The sequence below is a fragment of the Grus americana genome, chromosome 4 (assembly GCF_028858705.1).
Source record: "Grus americana isolate bGruAme1 chromosome 4, bGruAme1.mat, whole genome shotgun sequence".
NCBI lineage: Eukaryota > Metazoa > Chordata > Aves > Gruiformes > Gruidae > Grus > Grus americana.
Window position 1 is genome coordinate 10,679,004 of NC_072855.1, and position 12,646 is coordinate 10,691,649.

Sequence of the window (12,646 nt, forward strand, 5' to 3'; positions counted from 1 at the left end):
GATTCAAGAGCATCTTTTAAAGCTCCTCCCAAGACGGTGAGCAGTGAGGTAAAGTTACTCAAGGTAATAAGGACAAGAGCAGTCTCTGAAGATGAGAGCAGGCTGCTTTTATGAGACTGGATGACTGGACAGCAAAATGGCAGATGAAAATGCATGCAGATAAATGTAAAGCAATGCAAATGAAGTAAAACAGTCCTAGCTTTGTATATAGAATGATATATATACGTCCTTGAGCTGACTGTTTCCTCTCAGAAGTGAGATCTTCAAGTTACAAAAGACAGTTGCGTGACAACAGCAGCTCAATACAGTAGCAATGAAACAAAATCTTACGTTATGGATTATCAGGGAAGGAATAGAAGAAAAAACACATAATGATTGCATTGTATAAATCTATGATTTGCCCACACCTTGAACATTATGTTCTGGTCTCTTTATTTCAAAAAGGTTACAATATATTAGAAGCGGAAAAGGTTCAGAAAGGTGTAACGAGTACAAAATCATGGGTGGCACAGAAAAAGTAGTTGGGATTGACTGCTCACTGTCTCCTTCAGGACAAGAAGTCAGCACCATTAATTAAAGGTAGCTGGAGCCAGGAGCAAAACAAACAGAACACGATTGTTCATGCAGGAGGTGAGTTGGTCTGTGGGACGCCTCACCACTGAGTGCTGTGGATGCAAGAAATTTGCATGTCCTGGGGGGAAAGTGGACAAGTATTTGGAAAAGAGAGCCACTGGGGATTATTAAGGAGACAAGCCACACCAGGTTGAGGAAATCTCCTGAGCTGAAAATACCTGGAATCTGGGAGAATGTAATCAGGGAAATGTCCTATATGTTGCCCTGTGCTGCTCGTCAGTAAACATCCATGCGTGGCCACTACTGGAAACATAATATTGGGTTTGATAAACCCATGTTTGGAACTGATTATATTCTTAGACTCAAGGATGGACATTGCTTCTCCTCAGCTGGGGGATTATGGATTTTCCTCTCTGCGCAGGAAGCTGCATTACCTTTCACTTGGTGTAAACGTGTCCGTCTGCAAAGCCCAGGGCTGGCTGACCGTAGTATCTCCTAGTGCAGCGCAACTGCCGTGGGCTCTGGGAGCGTTCGCTGTGGGTGCTCTGAGGGAGGCGGCACCTGCAGCTGTCCCAGTTAGAGCATCTGCTGCAAAACGGATCGCCCGTGCAATGCCCAGGTGGGAACGAGGAGCGGGGTGACTGGTTTCACGCCTCTCTGTCCCTGCCCTCCCTTGGCTGCTGTTCCTGGTACCTGGTGCGTCTTTTTTTGTTGCGCCATGTGCTGATGGGGGCGAGGAGGGAGTTTTGCTCTGTGAGACCTGGTTAATATTAGGGAATGAATTAAGGCCCTGGCCCTATTGAATGTACTGAATTAGTATTTCTAGAGTGTAATCGCAGAAGAGATACGGCACGAACGATAGCATGGTAGCTATCCGTGAATTGTTTCTGACCCTGTCTCCATGCTGAAACTGCTGGGATTTTGGCTAGGAGTTGGTACCATTTAATTTTCACTGTCGTCATGGATTTATCAGTCCAGTGAAGTTTTGGTGGGTTGAGTTTTTTTTGTTGTTTTGTGTTTGTTTTGTGGTTTTTTTTTTAAAAAGGAGTTATAGTCACCTGTGGAGCTTCTACTAGATCTTTTTATTCAATATTGAAGCATCAAAGCATTTAATCTGTTCTGATACTTAAAAGACCCAGTAAAAATCCTATCCTCTACTTCCCTCTGGACCGAGGAACTGCAGCAGGATGGTATTTAAGCATTATTTATTGGTCAGAAAGTGTGTGTGTGTGTTTCTGAAAATACACAGATATTGCTGGTCTGTCTGGAGAGTAGGTGTGGTATTGAAAATTACGCGAATCATGTTTCACTTGGAACTTGATCCTTGTAAATGCCAAAGCCCTGCTTGCTCAAAAGAACACGGAGCGTTTTGGTAGGATGAGATAGATTGCATAATGTACATACATGTGATTGTAATCATACTGAGACATGCACCTACATGCCAGAAACTGAAAGAAATTCACTGTGAGTCTTAGAAGTTTTAACTTTTTTTTTTGTTTAAAGAAGTAATTTTAGATTATATTTTACGTATTTTTAATAGAGATTGATGGCCTAGTTCATTCAGATAATATGCTCGTCAAAGGGGAATTTATAAAAATGAGAATATTTTGGAGGAGAAAACAATGTTGACTCAATGCTTAAACAAGTTTGGACAGACATTTAAGACGGAGTCCTGTAGGCCCTTCCCGAATGCATTTTACATTACCAGATTCCTCAGCAGCATGCTGTTGGCTTTACAGCAGCTTCGTTGTTACACAGGACCTGCCTAAACACCAGTTTAAAAGCTGCCTGTTCCTTTTGATGAGAAGATACCGAACCAGTATTGAGGGCGGAGAATGTGCTGGGGAGGGAGGAGAATGGGAGAGGTGTTGATAGGGCAACAGGCAGAGAAGCCTCATTTTTTCACTGGACTCTGGAAGAAGTAAATATGTGTTCAGAAAGAGCGTAATAATAAAATTGGAGGGACTGTTTCTTAACAATGAGCTATTAAACTATTTATACATGGAGAAAACTTTTACTGATAGTCAAGTGTCTGTAAGTATAAAGTTTTGTTTGTCTAAAGCGAACAGAAAACAGGAATATGGTTTAATGAGTAATCTTCCGAGCTAAGAAATCTTGCAGTGAAATATGATAAATAATGCTTCTAAGGATTCAATGAGGTTTTAAAGAGACAAAGTTCGTAAGTATAAGTATTTAAATTGACTTTCTATATAAGCTCTATTATGAAATTAAGAATACACCATTTTTATAGACATGTTTTAAATCTCTTTAGCATTGTATTGTCTTTAAAATGTGGACCATAGTAGATATACAGATACTTCTCTAAGTAAGTTTTTTTATAAATCTTTCACTTAATTTTTACTCTACTTGCACATGTGTTTTTGTAAAGCAAGAATGGTGTGTTAGAGTTATAAGTTACCTTCATATTGTTACAGCATTTTTTTAAGGTGTGTAGCTAGTGATTTTTTTCTTTCAGCTGGATTTGTATCCAATAAAACAGAATCCAGATGGTATGAGTTATTAAACTAACTGAAAATAAATAAAAATAAATATTTATAGAATACAAAATTTCTGAGATGTAGAGACTTCAGACCAGTTTTAGCTTCTTGTTGCTCAGAAAACACATATTTTTGTCAGTAAAGGTCCTATCTATATTATCAAATTTTAACATTATCGTCTTACTTTTTATGTCTACATATCTCTGAGTATAATTGTCTTTAAAGCTAAAAGTATAGCAGCAAAGCTATCAGTTTTTAAAATGAAAAGGGAAAGAAACAATTGCAAGGCTTAGGAAGGTATATATGCATTGTTTACTTAAAAATTAGTAGTTTTCATGCTCAGTTTTACATTGATTTCCTCAAAATCTAGTGATTCTTGGAGGCTCCATCTGCAGTAGTAGGAAATTCAGAAGCGGCTTAATGTGTTTCAGTGATCTGTCACTTAATCATATTCTCCTTAAGATGTAATTTAATTTTAATTTACTATTGGGCTGCAAGTCACCTTCCATCTGGATGTGCAAGTTATATTGTTTCCGCATGTTTTTATTAGTGGAGAGAGTTTAGTTGTCTTAAAATGTCGATCAACAGAAGGAAAAAAATAATTATTTAAAAAACATTTTTGAAAAAGTGTATTTTTATTATCAGTTTACAGTCAGGTTCTACAGAAGTATTTTTCAAAGTTTACATACGGCTTTCAAAACCAAATATTTGTTTTTAGAGTAGATTTCTGGATGGCAAATCTTCCTGAACTTAACACTTTAAAATGTGTACGTCAGTCTCAGAAGTGTAGGCAGACAGCAGAGGGCACTCGGAACAGCAGTTTGCATCCATTCCCTTTACTTCACTGAATTTATTATATGGAATTCTTGGTATTTAACAAGGCAGCTTGTATTTCAGTTATTTATACACAAACAAATTCCAAATAGTTTGATTAGAAAATATTTTTTATTAACATTGATAGAGGGAAACCACAGTGTTGTAAATATGATAATCTTCCTTAACAGTATCACGGCATGGGGGGGGTCTTGTGTATTGTTGAGTAGCTGACAAGTCATTGACAAAAATATATCTAGACAGATTATAGAAAATTTGGAGAATTAGGAAAAAAAAATTATTTTATAGTAGAGTTTTCTTAATTTGTGTATAGGCTTTGATACTCCTTTTTATTTCAGTAACTAGGGTCAGCGAGCTAAATCATATTCTTAACAGATATTTTTTTCTCTGGCTTTCATGCAAGTAATATCTCTTTAATATGAGATAAAAAAGAAATACTTGATATTCATGAGATTTAAGATTTTTGGTGGTGCATTCTGCCAGTGTTGAATTTACTTTAGGAATTTGTGTGACTAGGAGCTGGTCCAGGGGATTGCCTCTTTCTAGTTGCCTGGTTTTTTTTGTGTGTGTTTTCTTCTTTTAGGAGTCAGGAATATATTAAATCCTATTCGTCTTTTGACAAGTTAAAACTTATCCAGGCTTCCTGTCATTCTGTCTTTCTCTTCATCTTTTTATGCTCTGAAAACAAATGTACAAAAGAAAATAAGAGCAGGAAGTGGAGGGAGGGTAGAAGAGAAAAACAGATCAACCATATCTGGGGTCTCTACCCCTTCCCACAGTTTAGCTTCTAAGCAGATGGATGTGGGTTTACAAATGTCGTCTTTGGTATATCTGAATAAGGTTTTTAAAGCTGTTGTGTCATATTTTAACACTTTCCATTAATAGCTTTGCAAATTAACATTCCTTCTGCTTTTGACCTTTGAACTTCGAGTTGCCTGCCTGGTTTACAAATATGGTACACAGAATCACAAGATTTTCAATTTGGCAGCTGCTGAAATAACCTGTGAAAATGTAGAGGGATATGAATTTTTTAAAGGGCTTTCAGAAGCACATGACATTTCATAGCCATTATCATTAACTGGTACTGTCTAATTGCAAGAGCTTATTTGCAGGGTTGGTAGAGTCACTGTATGGAAAAAATGTGGCTGTGCAACGCTTAGTTCAATGAAATAAAATCAACAACTCTAAAGGTCTGTTTAAACTAAGGGATTATTAGGTTTATAACGCCAAGTATGAGTGCCTAGAATGTACAAAACATTGCCCACACGCAGTGTTCCTAACAGCATTCACAACGGTTGCTCCGGTGAACTGCTGGTCTTGCAGCTACATCCCGTTGCATGTGGGGTTATTTTCCTCCTGATCATTCCTGTGTTCTTGTGGGTAACGTCCTCACCCCTTAAAACTCTGCTAGTGCATCTGGTCTTTCTAGGTGCTTGCTAGAGGACTTAGGTTGAGCGTTAAGTAAACGCTATTGATAAAAGACCTTTTTTGTGTTACCCCAAAGGGGTGTTCACAGGAAAGTTCTCTAGGCATTTGCGATCCATTTGTGCTTTTTACTTACCCAGTGTAAGGATTATTATGCACATGGTCACCTGCGTATTTGTAATGATGTTGCCGTTTGGTTACGGTATTGACAGCGAAAATACATTCTGCATCCCACTTGGTTTAGTGTCAAGCAAAATGCAGTATTTAAACAGCTCTGGCATTTTTTCTTTAGAAAATGATAAATTTTTAATACTTATCCACATATAGTAAAACTATTCTGTGCAAGTATGATAGGGCATTTGCTTCTTAAGTCCTCAAATAATGGAGGGTGTGATTTGTAAAACGCATTCCTTCCTGTCCACCCATTTGTTTCCATTGCATTTCTTCATGGTATTAAATACTTGTAGAAGACAGCATTCAAAAGTGCAGTAGTGTGTCTATTCAAACAAGTAATCAATCACAAAATGAACTTTGTCCATTGCAGGAATTTCCTTATGTCTCTTGAATGCTTGTCAAAGTATACTTCCTCCATTCTCATCTGCAATTAGCTTATAATTTCTTTTCTGATCACTCTAAATTAAATTGAGAAGATTGAGTTTTCCTGTTAACCAAGTCTTTTCATCCTGAATCCCAAAATGGGAAGATGTGCAGACTTGGACTGTCTTTTGCAAGCCAATCTTACCATGAGATCTTGAGTAAAGGCTCTTAACTTCTTTTTGCCTCATTTTCTCTCCATATAAGTTCAGAGTAATGTTTGCTGCCTTCATAGGGTTGTTTTTGTATTAGTGGCTCAACCTAGGAACATGCTGCATTGAACAAGGGATAAGATTCCTCTTTCCTACTACTACTAGTAAGTCCACCTTGGCTTTAAGGACATCGCACTAGTACAAAAATGCCCCCTAATCATTCCCAGTTTGCAATTCAGGTCTTTATTTTTAGCAGAAGATTGTGTTCTGATTGCTTAAAAAATACGAGCAATGAATGTTTTAGGTCCTACCACTATTTACTTGTGAATAGCAGCAAACTTCATGAAATCCTGTACTTTCCATATACAGTCTGTTGAAGACACTGCTGTCAGAGGCAAGTTAATAGCACTTCCCTCTTGCATTACAAGGAGCCTATTTTGCTCTCTGTTCCTAAGGCGCTGTGCACAGAACTGTCTTGACATCAGTTGAGCATAGGCTCGGGTAGCGAGGAGGGAAGGGCAGAATAATAGTTGGTTTCTGAAAGAAGAATTTTGTCTTTAGTGACGATGGGCTGCTCCTAGGTTTAACCAAATATGCCAAGTTTCCTTGTACTGCGGATTTTTACATGCAATGTCTAGTGTTTCAGGAAAGTTAAGCAGAATAGACCATCTGAGGTCCTACTTTATTCTGGCTTGCATTATGTAAACCTCTGAATATAGTGGTTTACTATGTAAATGTTTCTATAACTAATGTTAGGGTGATTAATGTTTTTCTGAAAATTGTCTTGGAGATCTGTTTTATTGAATACAGGACTATCACACAATTCAACGTCATTTTATTTTCCTGATTTGCTATAGGAAATGTTTTAAAATACAATCAGCGTGATTTATATAAAATGATCTAGCTTTTCTGGTGAGAGATAATTGAGATCTAATCAGAATCCCTGACGAACCATAGCTTCTCGCATTGGCCTGTTGCTATGGGTGACATAAAGGGAGTAAAATAGAACTTCATACGAAATGCCTTTAAACTTTACTGGCATGTACAGGCATGGAACGGGGCTGAATTTTTTAGTTTAATCTTTGAGAAGCTGATGTGTTAAGGAAATGCTTTTTCCATATTAAGTGAAGATGAATTTAGGAAGAGTACTGTTAGGAAAAATAACTGCTGTTTCTTACGAAGAGCGGGTAAGTGATATGAATTATATTTAGCTGAAGCAAGGCATCGTTTCAGTGAGAAATTAGAAGAGGCTATTGTTATTGGCAAGAAATCAGAGAAGAATGTTACCAGCTTCAGAATGCTTTTTGCTTAGCCTTTAAGCTCTTTTACTTTAAAGTATTTGAGTTAAAATTTCTTTGTAAAGGCAAACATTGGATTTTATTCTCAGAGAAGAGTAAAGGGAATCTTATTGTACCAACTAACATTCAGATTTTGAGATGTATTTATGAACTGTGCCCAATATATATGAAGCTAAAAAAATCAGTATGTTTATAATCTGTGCCTATTTTTTAATTCCATGCAATGTGTTTTGTATATGCTTTCTGTACCATTATATCAATATTATACCTTTAGGTAAAACTGTATATATTTTGTATATATCTTTATCAAAATAATTTTAGGGATGGATCTGGCATTTAAGGCACTGTGTTTTTTGCAATAAGATTGGTTTTGTTTGGAGTAAAAGCTGAACGTTTATTTCTTAAAGGAATTCCAAATGTTATCATTTTACTGTTCATATGTTGTTTTTATAGATTCAAATATTCAACAAAAATGTTTAACCATCAGAGAAGAATGTATTCAGTAAAATTATTGTACAGTAGTTGTACTGTATTTTTTTTTCCTTGGGAATTCTTACATCTATAATACTTTTGTATTAACTATTATAAATGCACCACTTTGGTGGTAGAGAATTGAAAAGACAAATCATGTAATAGTCCTCCTTTAAGTGGCATGCTGAAGGGGCATCCTTCTCATAGAATTCTAAATCCTGAAATGAATTGCAATAATATTTTGCAACAAGGATAAAAGTAGTATAATATTACTGTAATATTTAGGTGAGAAGTACGTTTGCGATTATTCATTAGAAGGAAAATCTAGCAATAGTTTATAAGTAATGTGGCTTTATTTTTTATTCAAAATGTTAGAACAGTGTCTACCATATTTTGAGACATGATCTCCTTGCCAGAGATCATTGGAGTTCATGGCTTTTGTACAATGTTAATGCTGTAATGTGTTTAAAAGGATAAAAATACGTGTATGTAATGTAAGTCCTGGGGAAATGTGACTGAAGATCTAGGGACTCGCTCATAATTCATACCTTGGCAAAAGGAGAAGTTGCTTCAGGTGATTTAATAAGGAATTCGAACAAAGCCAGATGCAAGCAGGCAGTCGACTTAGTGATAGGCTTTCCCTGAGTTAAGTGACAGAATGTTTGAAAGTTGGCTATTTGTATTCAGTCTGTAAATCTTCAGTGCTTCATCTCTTAAAGAACACGACAAGTTTCCCAAACTTCTTTTGTAGATTGAAAACATATGAGAAAATCAGTTCAGAAGATTGGTGGAGCTAGGTATGCTATTCCAAGCCGAAAGGCTTAATTAGAGGAGCTTTTGTAAAATAGTGTGTAGTATAAATTCTACAAGGTAAGTCTAACAGATTCTGAAGGCAGCAGTCAGAGAATTCTTTGGATGCAGTGAAAAATCGATGCCTGTATTGGAAGAAAGTGTGCTTTAGAAAGGACACGTAGAGAGGTCGTTTTTAATCCCTTTTTCTCTGAATCTTTCTGGATGCCCAAGAAAGAAATAGATGTTTCTGTTTAGTCTGTGCTTTTGTCATTGTTAGGGTAGGAGAGAGGAATACTTCTTCACTCTGCTTATAGATTTTTATCCCTCTGCATCTTAGAAGGAATTGGAAATACGTATGTCTTTTTTTGACTCAGGAAGGCACTCACCCACATTCTATTAGCACAGATGATTTCATGTTGCTCCATTTTATTGCTAAGGCCTGGCGTTTCCTAGGATGTGTCACCACTCCTGGTATCCCCGTCTTTCCCTTTGTTCTTCTCAAGTACTTGAGCATGACTTTGACTTGAATGACAAATTTTGAGGTGGAGAAAAAAGACATTTTTGTATTGTGTTACCTGGGTAGTCTGTAAACATGCATTTATTTGCCCAGTGTCAAGTCTGGGATATGGGTGGGGTATTTTGGGGTTTCCTGCATCCTGGTTTTATAGCAAACTTTGACAATACTTGCTTAGTTTCCTGAGACCTGACCCATGTAAAATGGAACTAAGTGGATTTTCTGGGTAAGAGTTTCTGTCCACTGAAAGATGTCATCGGTCTAGTTTCATGCAGTGATGCACACTTCTAGCAGGTTATAGACAATGAAAGCTAAAAGATATAGGCTGTTTCAACCCATGAATTATTCTCCTTTATGCCCTCTCTCCCTTTTTACCCTGTTGTTGGTGCCAGGTACTATGTTGTCTATTTCTGTTCTGGAACAAAAAGTTTATGAGCTCATAAAGTATTTTTCTCCCAGTTAATTATTGTAAGCTAATACTCTTAGATTTGTTGCAAGCAGATCCTGAACACGACATCAAAAAGCTCATGGGCTCGTCTGGTTTTTCCACCTAGCAAAGAGAGATGATACAAAGAGAAATTTTACATGCTTTTTCTTAATCAGAACTTTATGCTATCTAATATATGCTGAAGCATTTCCCAGTTTACAGAGACCTAGAACATCTTTTATGGTGCATGATAACTGGGAAGGTTGCTGGCCCTGACACTGAGCTCCTCACTTGGATCACAGGGATCAAGATCTTGCCCTGAAGTCTAAGGAAGAGAGTTGCATTCTCCACCTTTGCAGGGGTGTGTGTGTGTGTTTGTATACCTCAGCTGCTAACCCAGCTAGATGAGCAAGCAGAGCTCCCATCAAGAGATACACTGGAAGACATTTTAGTTTTCCTAAACTAGATTTATTTTTTAAATTTTGGTAATTTCTTACCATCAGACTCCTGGCGTATGCCATGGGATTTTTTCCTAAACTGATTTGGAAGTCAGCGTAATTTGAAGAACTAATTTCAGTTCTTATCTGGTTGTGAAAGATTTGAGGGTTGAATACAATTAGATTTTATCTCTGGGTGATAGTTCATACGTACATTCACAAAATGAATACATATATGTCCTGTCATTTGGAATTAAATACTGAAATACATTTTTTTTTAATCTTTATATTAGCCCTGACTGGCACAGGGTCATACCCTAACCGTCCTCAACTTTCAGAAATGGCTACATACAGGAACGGTTCAATTTTATAGCTTTTTAATACATATGGGGTTTTAATAGGTAGTTCTTAATATGTTTGTGGTAAGTGTTAAATTTAATCAAATAATCAGACATATATATAGTTGATCAAATTTTGTCCTGAGGAGCCTCCAGTGGTGGCAAGTGTGAGAGCTGAAGAATGAAAACCAGCCCCCAACATAGAGTGAATTTTTAAAATGAGATCATCATAGTATTTAAAAAAATCTGGTCTTGCAACTTATACCTTTGGACAAATCTAGACAAGCTTCAGCTGAACAGTTTAGAAGAGAAACTGTTTTGTCTAAATGTGGACTGCATGCAATTTTCTGACAGGTTTATATTAAGATTTCTAGCTGATTTTGTTGAATTAAGTGGATTTAGTTCAGTTACATAGATGAATTTAAAGTAATGTTCTTAAAATAAATTTTATTCTGTGATCTACAAAAGTAAACTGATAATGCTTGGAACATGCTGGGTAGTTTTAGTGATACTGTAATGTAAAAAAAAAACCCCATATAGTTGGTATATAGTAAAACCAAAGGGAAATTTGTAATATCTTAATAGCACAGAAATAGGTGGTTGATATTTAGATAAATTCTGTTCTTCTTATGGGCACTATTTTTTTTTTTTAATGTTTAGACATAATAATTACTAAGGCCTTGCTTGGAGAGATTTTAAGATATTGATACATGTAATGTAATGTGCATTTGGCAAAGCATTTAAAATAAACGCAGAAAACCAATCCCTGGTGTGTAGAAAGCTCACTGCATTAACTTATGCTAAATGGATTGAGGTAAAACTGTATCTCATTGTCCATAGATCTTAATTAAGTGGTACTATTACTGTAATGTTAGAGGTTTTCTATGCAATCACACCATTTTTCCTTTAAAATGATATTTTACAACTTCCCAGTTTTTGAAAAAAGTAGTGTAAATATTCTTTTTACTATCATGAGAATCCTATTCATTTTACTTGATACCATTCAAAATCATGGAGAATTGTACTTGGTGTTTGAATATAGATTCGTGCAAGCTGCCAAAGTAAATGACCATTCCTAAAATGTATATATTTTGAAAGGGTTTTTTTTTCTGTCTAATGTGTAAACTGATACTAATACTTTACTTTGAGTCATCCTTTTCTTCATTCTTTGACAAATGACATTGAAATTGTTTATTCATCAGCTGTTCTGTACGGTACGTGAATAAGAAATTAGAAGCAATCATGTTTATAAAACAGAATTCAGTAATGTAAATTAAATTCTCTAAATTACAAACACGAATTAAGTTATGGCTTCTGAATGCATAAGATGCTTGCTAGACTTATGTGCAAAACAGAAGTAGAAAAGAAAAACAGAAGTACTTTTTGGATACCTGAAACAGTGCTATTAAAAGATGTGAGAGGCCTGGATACACTTTGATTGTATTATTATGCTTCCCAGATTCAAAAGCATTTATTTTTGCATAGTTAAAAGAAGTGCCGTAATTTTTTTGATCTTTTCCATGAAAGATGTATTTGTGTTTAACAGAACTAGCACCAGAGGAATGATGTCAGTAGAGACTAGTTTAGACTTTGAAAGTTCCAAAATACTTGTCTTAAAAACTAGATCAGATCCTCTGCTGCTGCTGTGAATGGTGAGGCCACAACAGTTTATAACAAGTGATGTTCTTCAGCTGGTATCAACAGTGAAGATCCTGCAGTGAAATGAAAAGAGAAAGGAGAATCCTAGAGTCACAGAATGGTTTGGGTTGGGAGGGACCTCAAACATCATCTGGTTCCAACCCCCCTGTCATGGGCAGGGACACCCTCCACTAGACCAAAGCCCCATCCAACCTGGGTTTGAACGCTTCCAGGGATGGGGCATCCACAAGTTCTCTGGGCAACCTGTTCCAGTGCCTCACCACCCTCACAGTGAAGAATTTCTTCCTAACATCTAATCTAAATCTACCATCTTTCAGCTTAAGGCCATTCCCCCTTGTCCTGTCACTCCATGCCCTTGTAACCAGTCCCTCTCCAGCTTTCCCGTAGGCCCCTTTAGGCACTGGAAGGCTGCTGTAAGGTCTCCCTGGAGCCTTCTCTTCTCCAGGCTGAACAACCCCAACTCTCTCAGCCTGTTTTCATAGGAAAGGTGCTCCAGCCCTCTCATCATCTTCATGGCCTCCTCTGGACTTGCTCCAACAGCTCCATGTCCAAGAGTGGAGTAGAGGGGGAGAATCACCTCCCTCAACCTGTTGGTCAGAAAATATTATTCTTTTGAGGATTACTAAAGGTTTTT

The 12,646-nt window shown here is 36.8% G+C and overlaps 1 protein-coding gene across 6 annotated transcripts in view; it reads left to right on the forward strand.

Annotated features, from left to right (window-relative positions):
• RGS12 (regulator of G protein signaling 12) overlaps positions 1-12,646 on the forward strand; it is a 95,224-nt gene that overhangs the window by 31,620 nt on the left and 50,958 nt on the right. The window contains exon 1 of one of the 6 annotated variants that reach the window (XM_054824734.1): positions 2,494-2,607. The exons of 4 other annotated variants lie outside the window; for them this stretch is intronic. In XM_054824734.1, the coding sequence (XP_054680709.1) occupies positions 2,575-2,607 (33 nt within the window). In that variant the 5' untranslated portion in view covers positions 2,494-2,574. Of the gene's footprint in view, positions 1-2,493; positions 2,608-6,522; positions 7,264-12,646 lie in introns of those variants that run through there. One more of the 6 variants, XM_054824733.1, reaches the window with a different exon arrangement.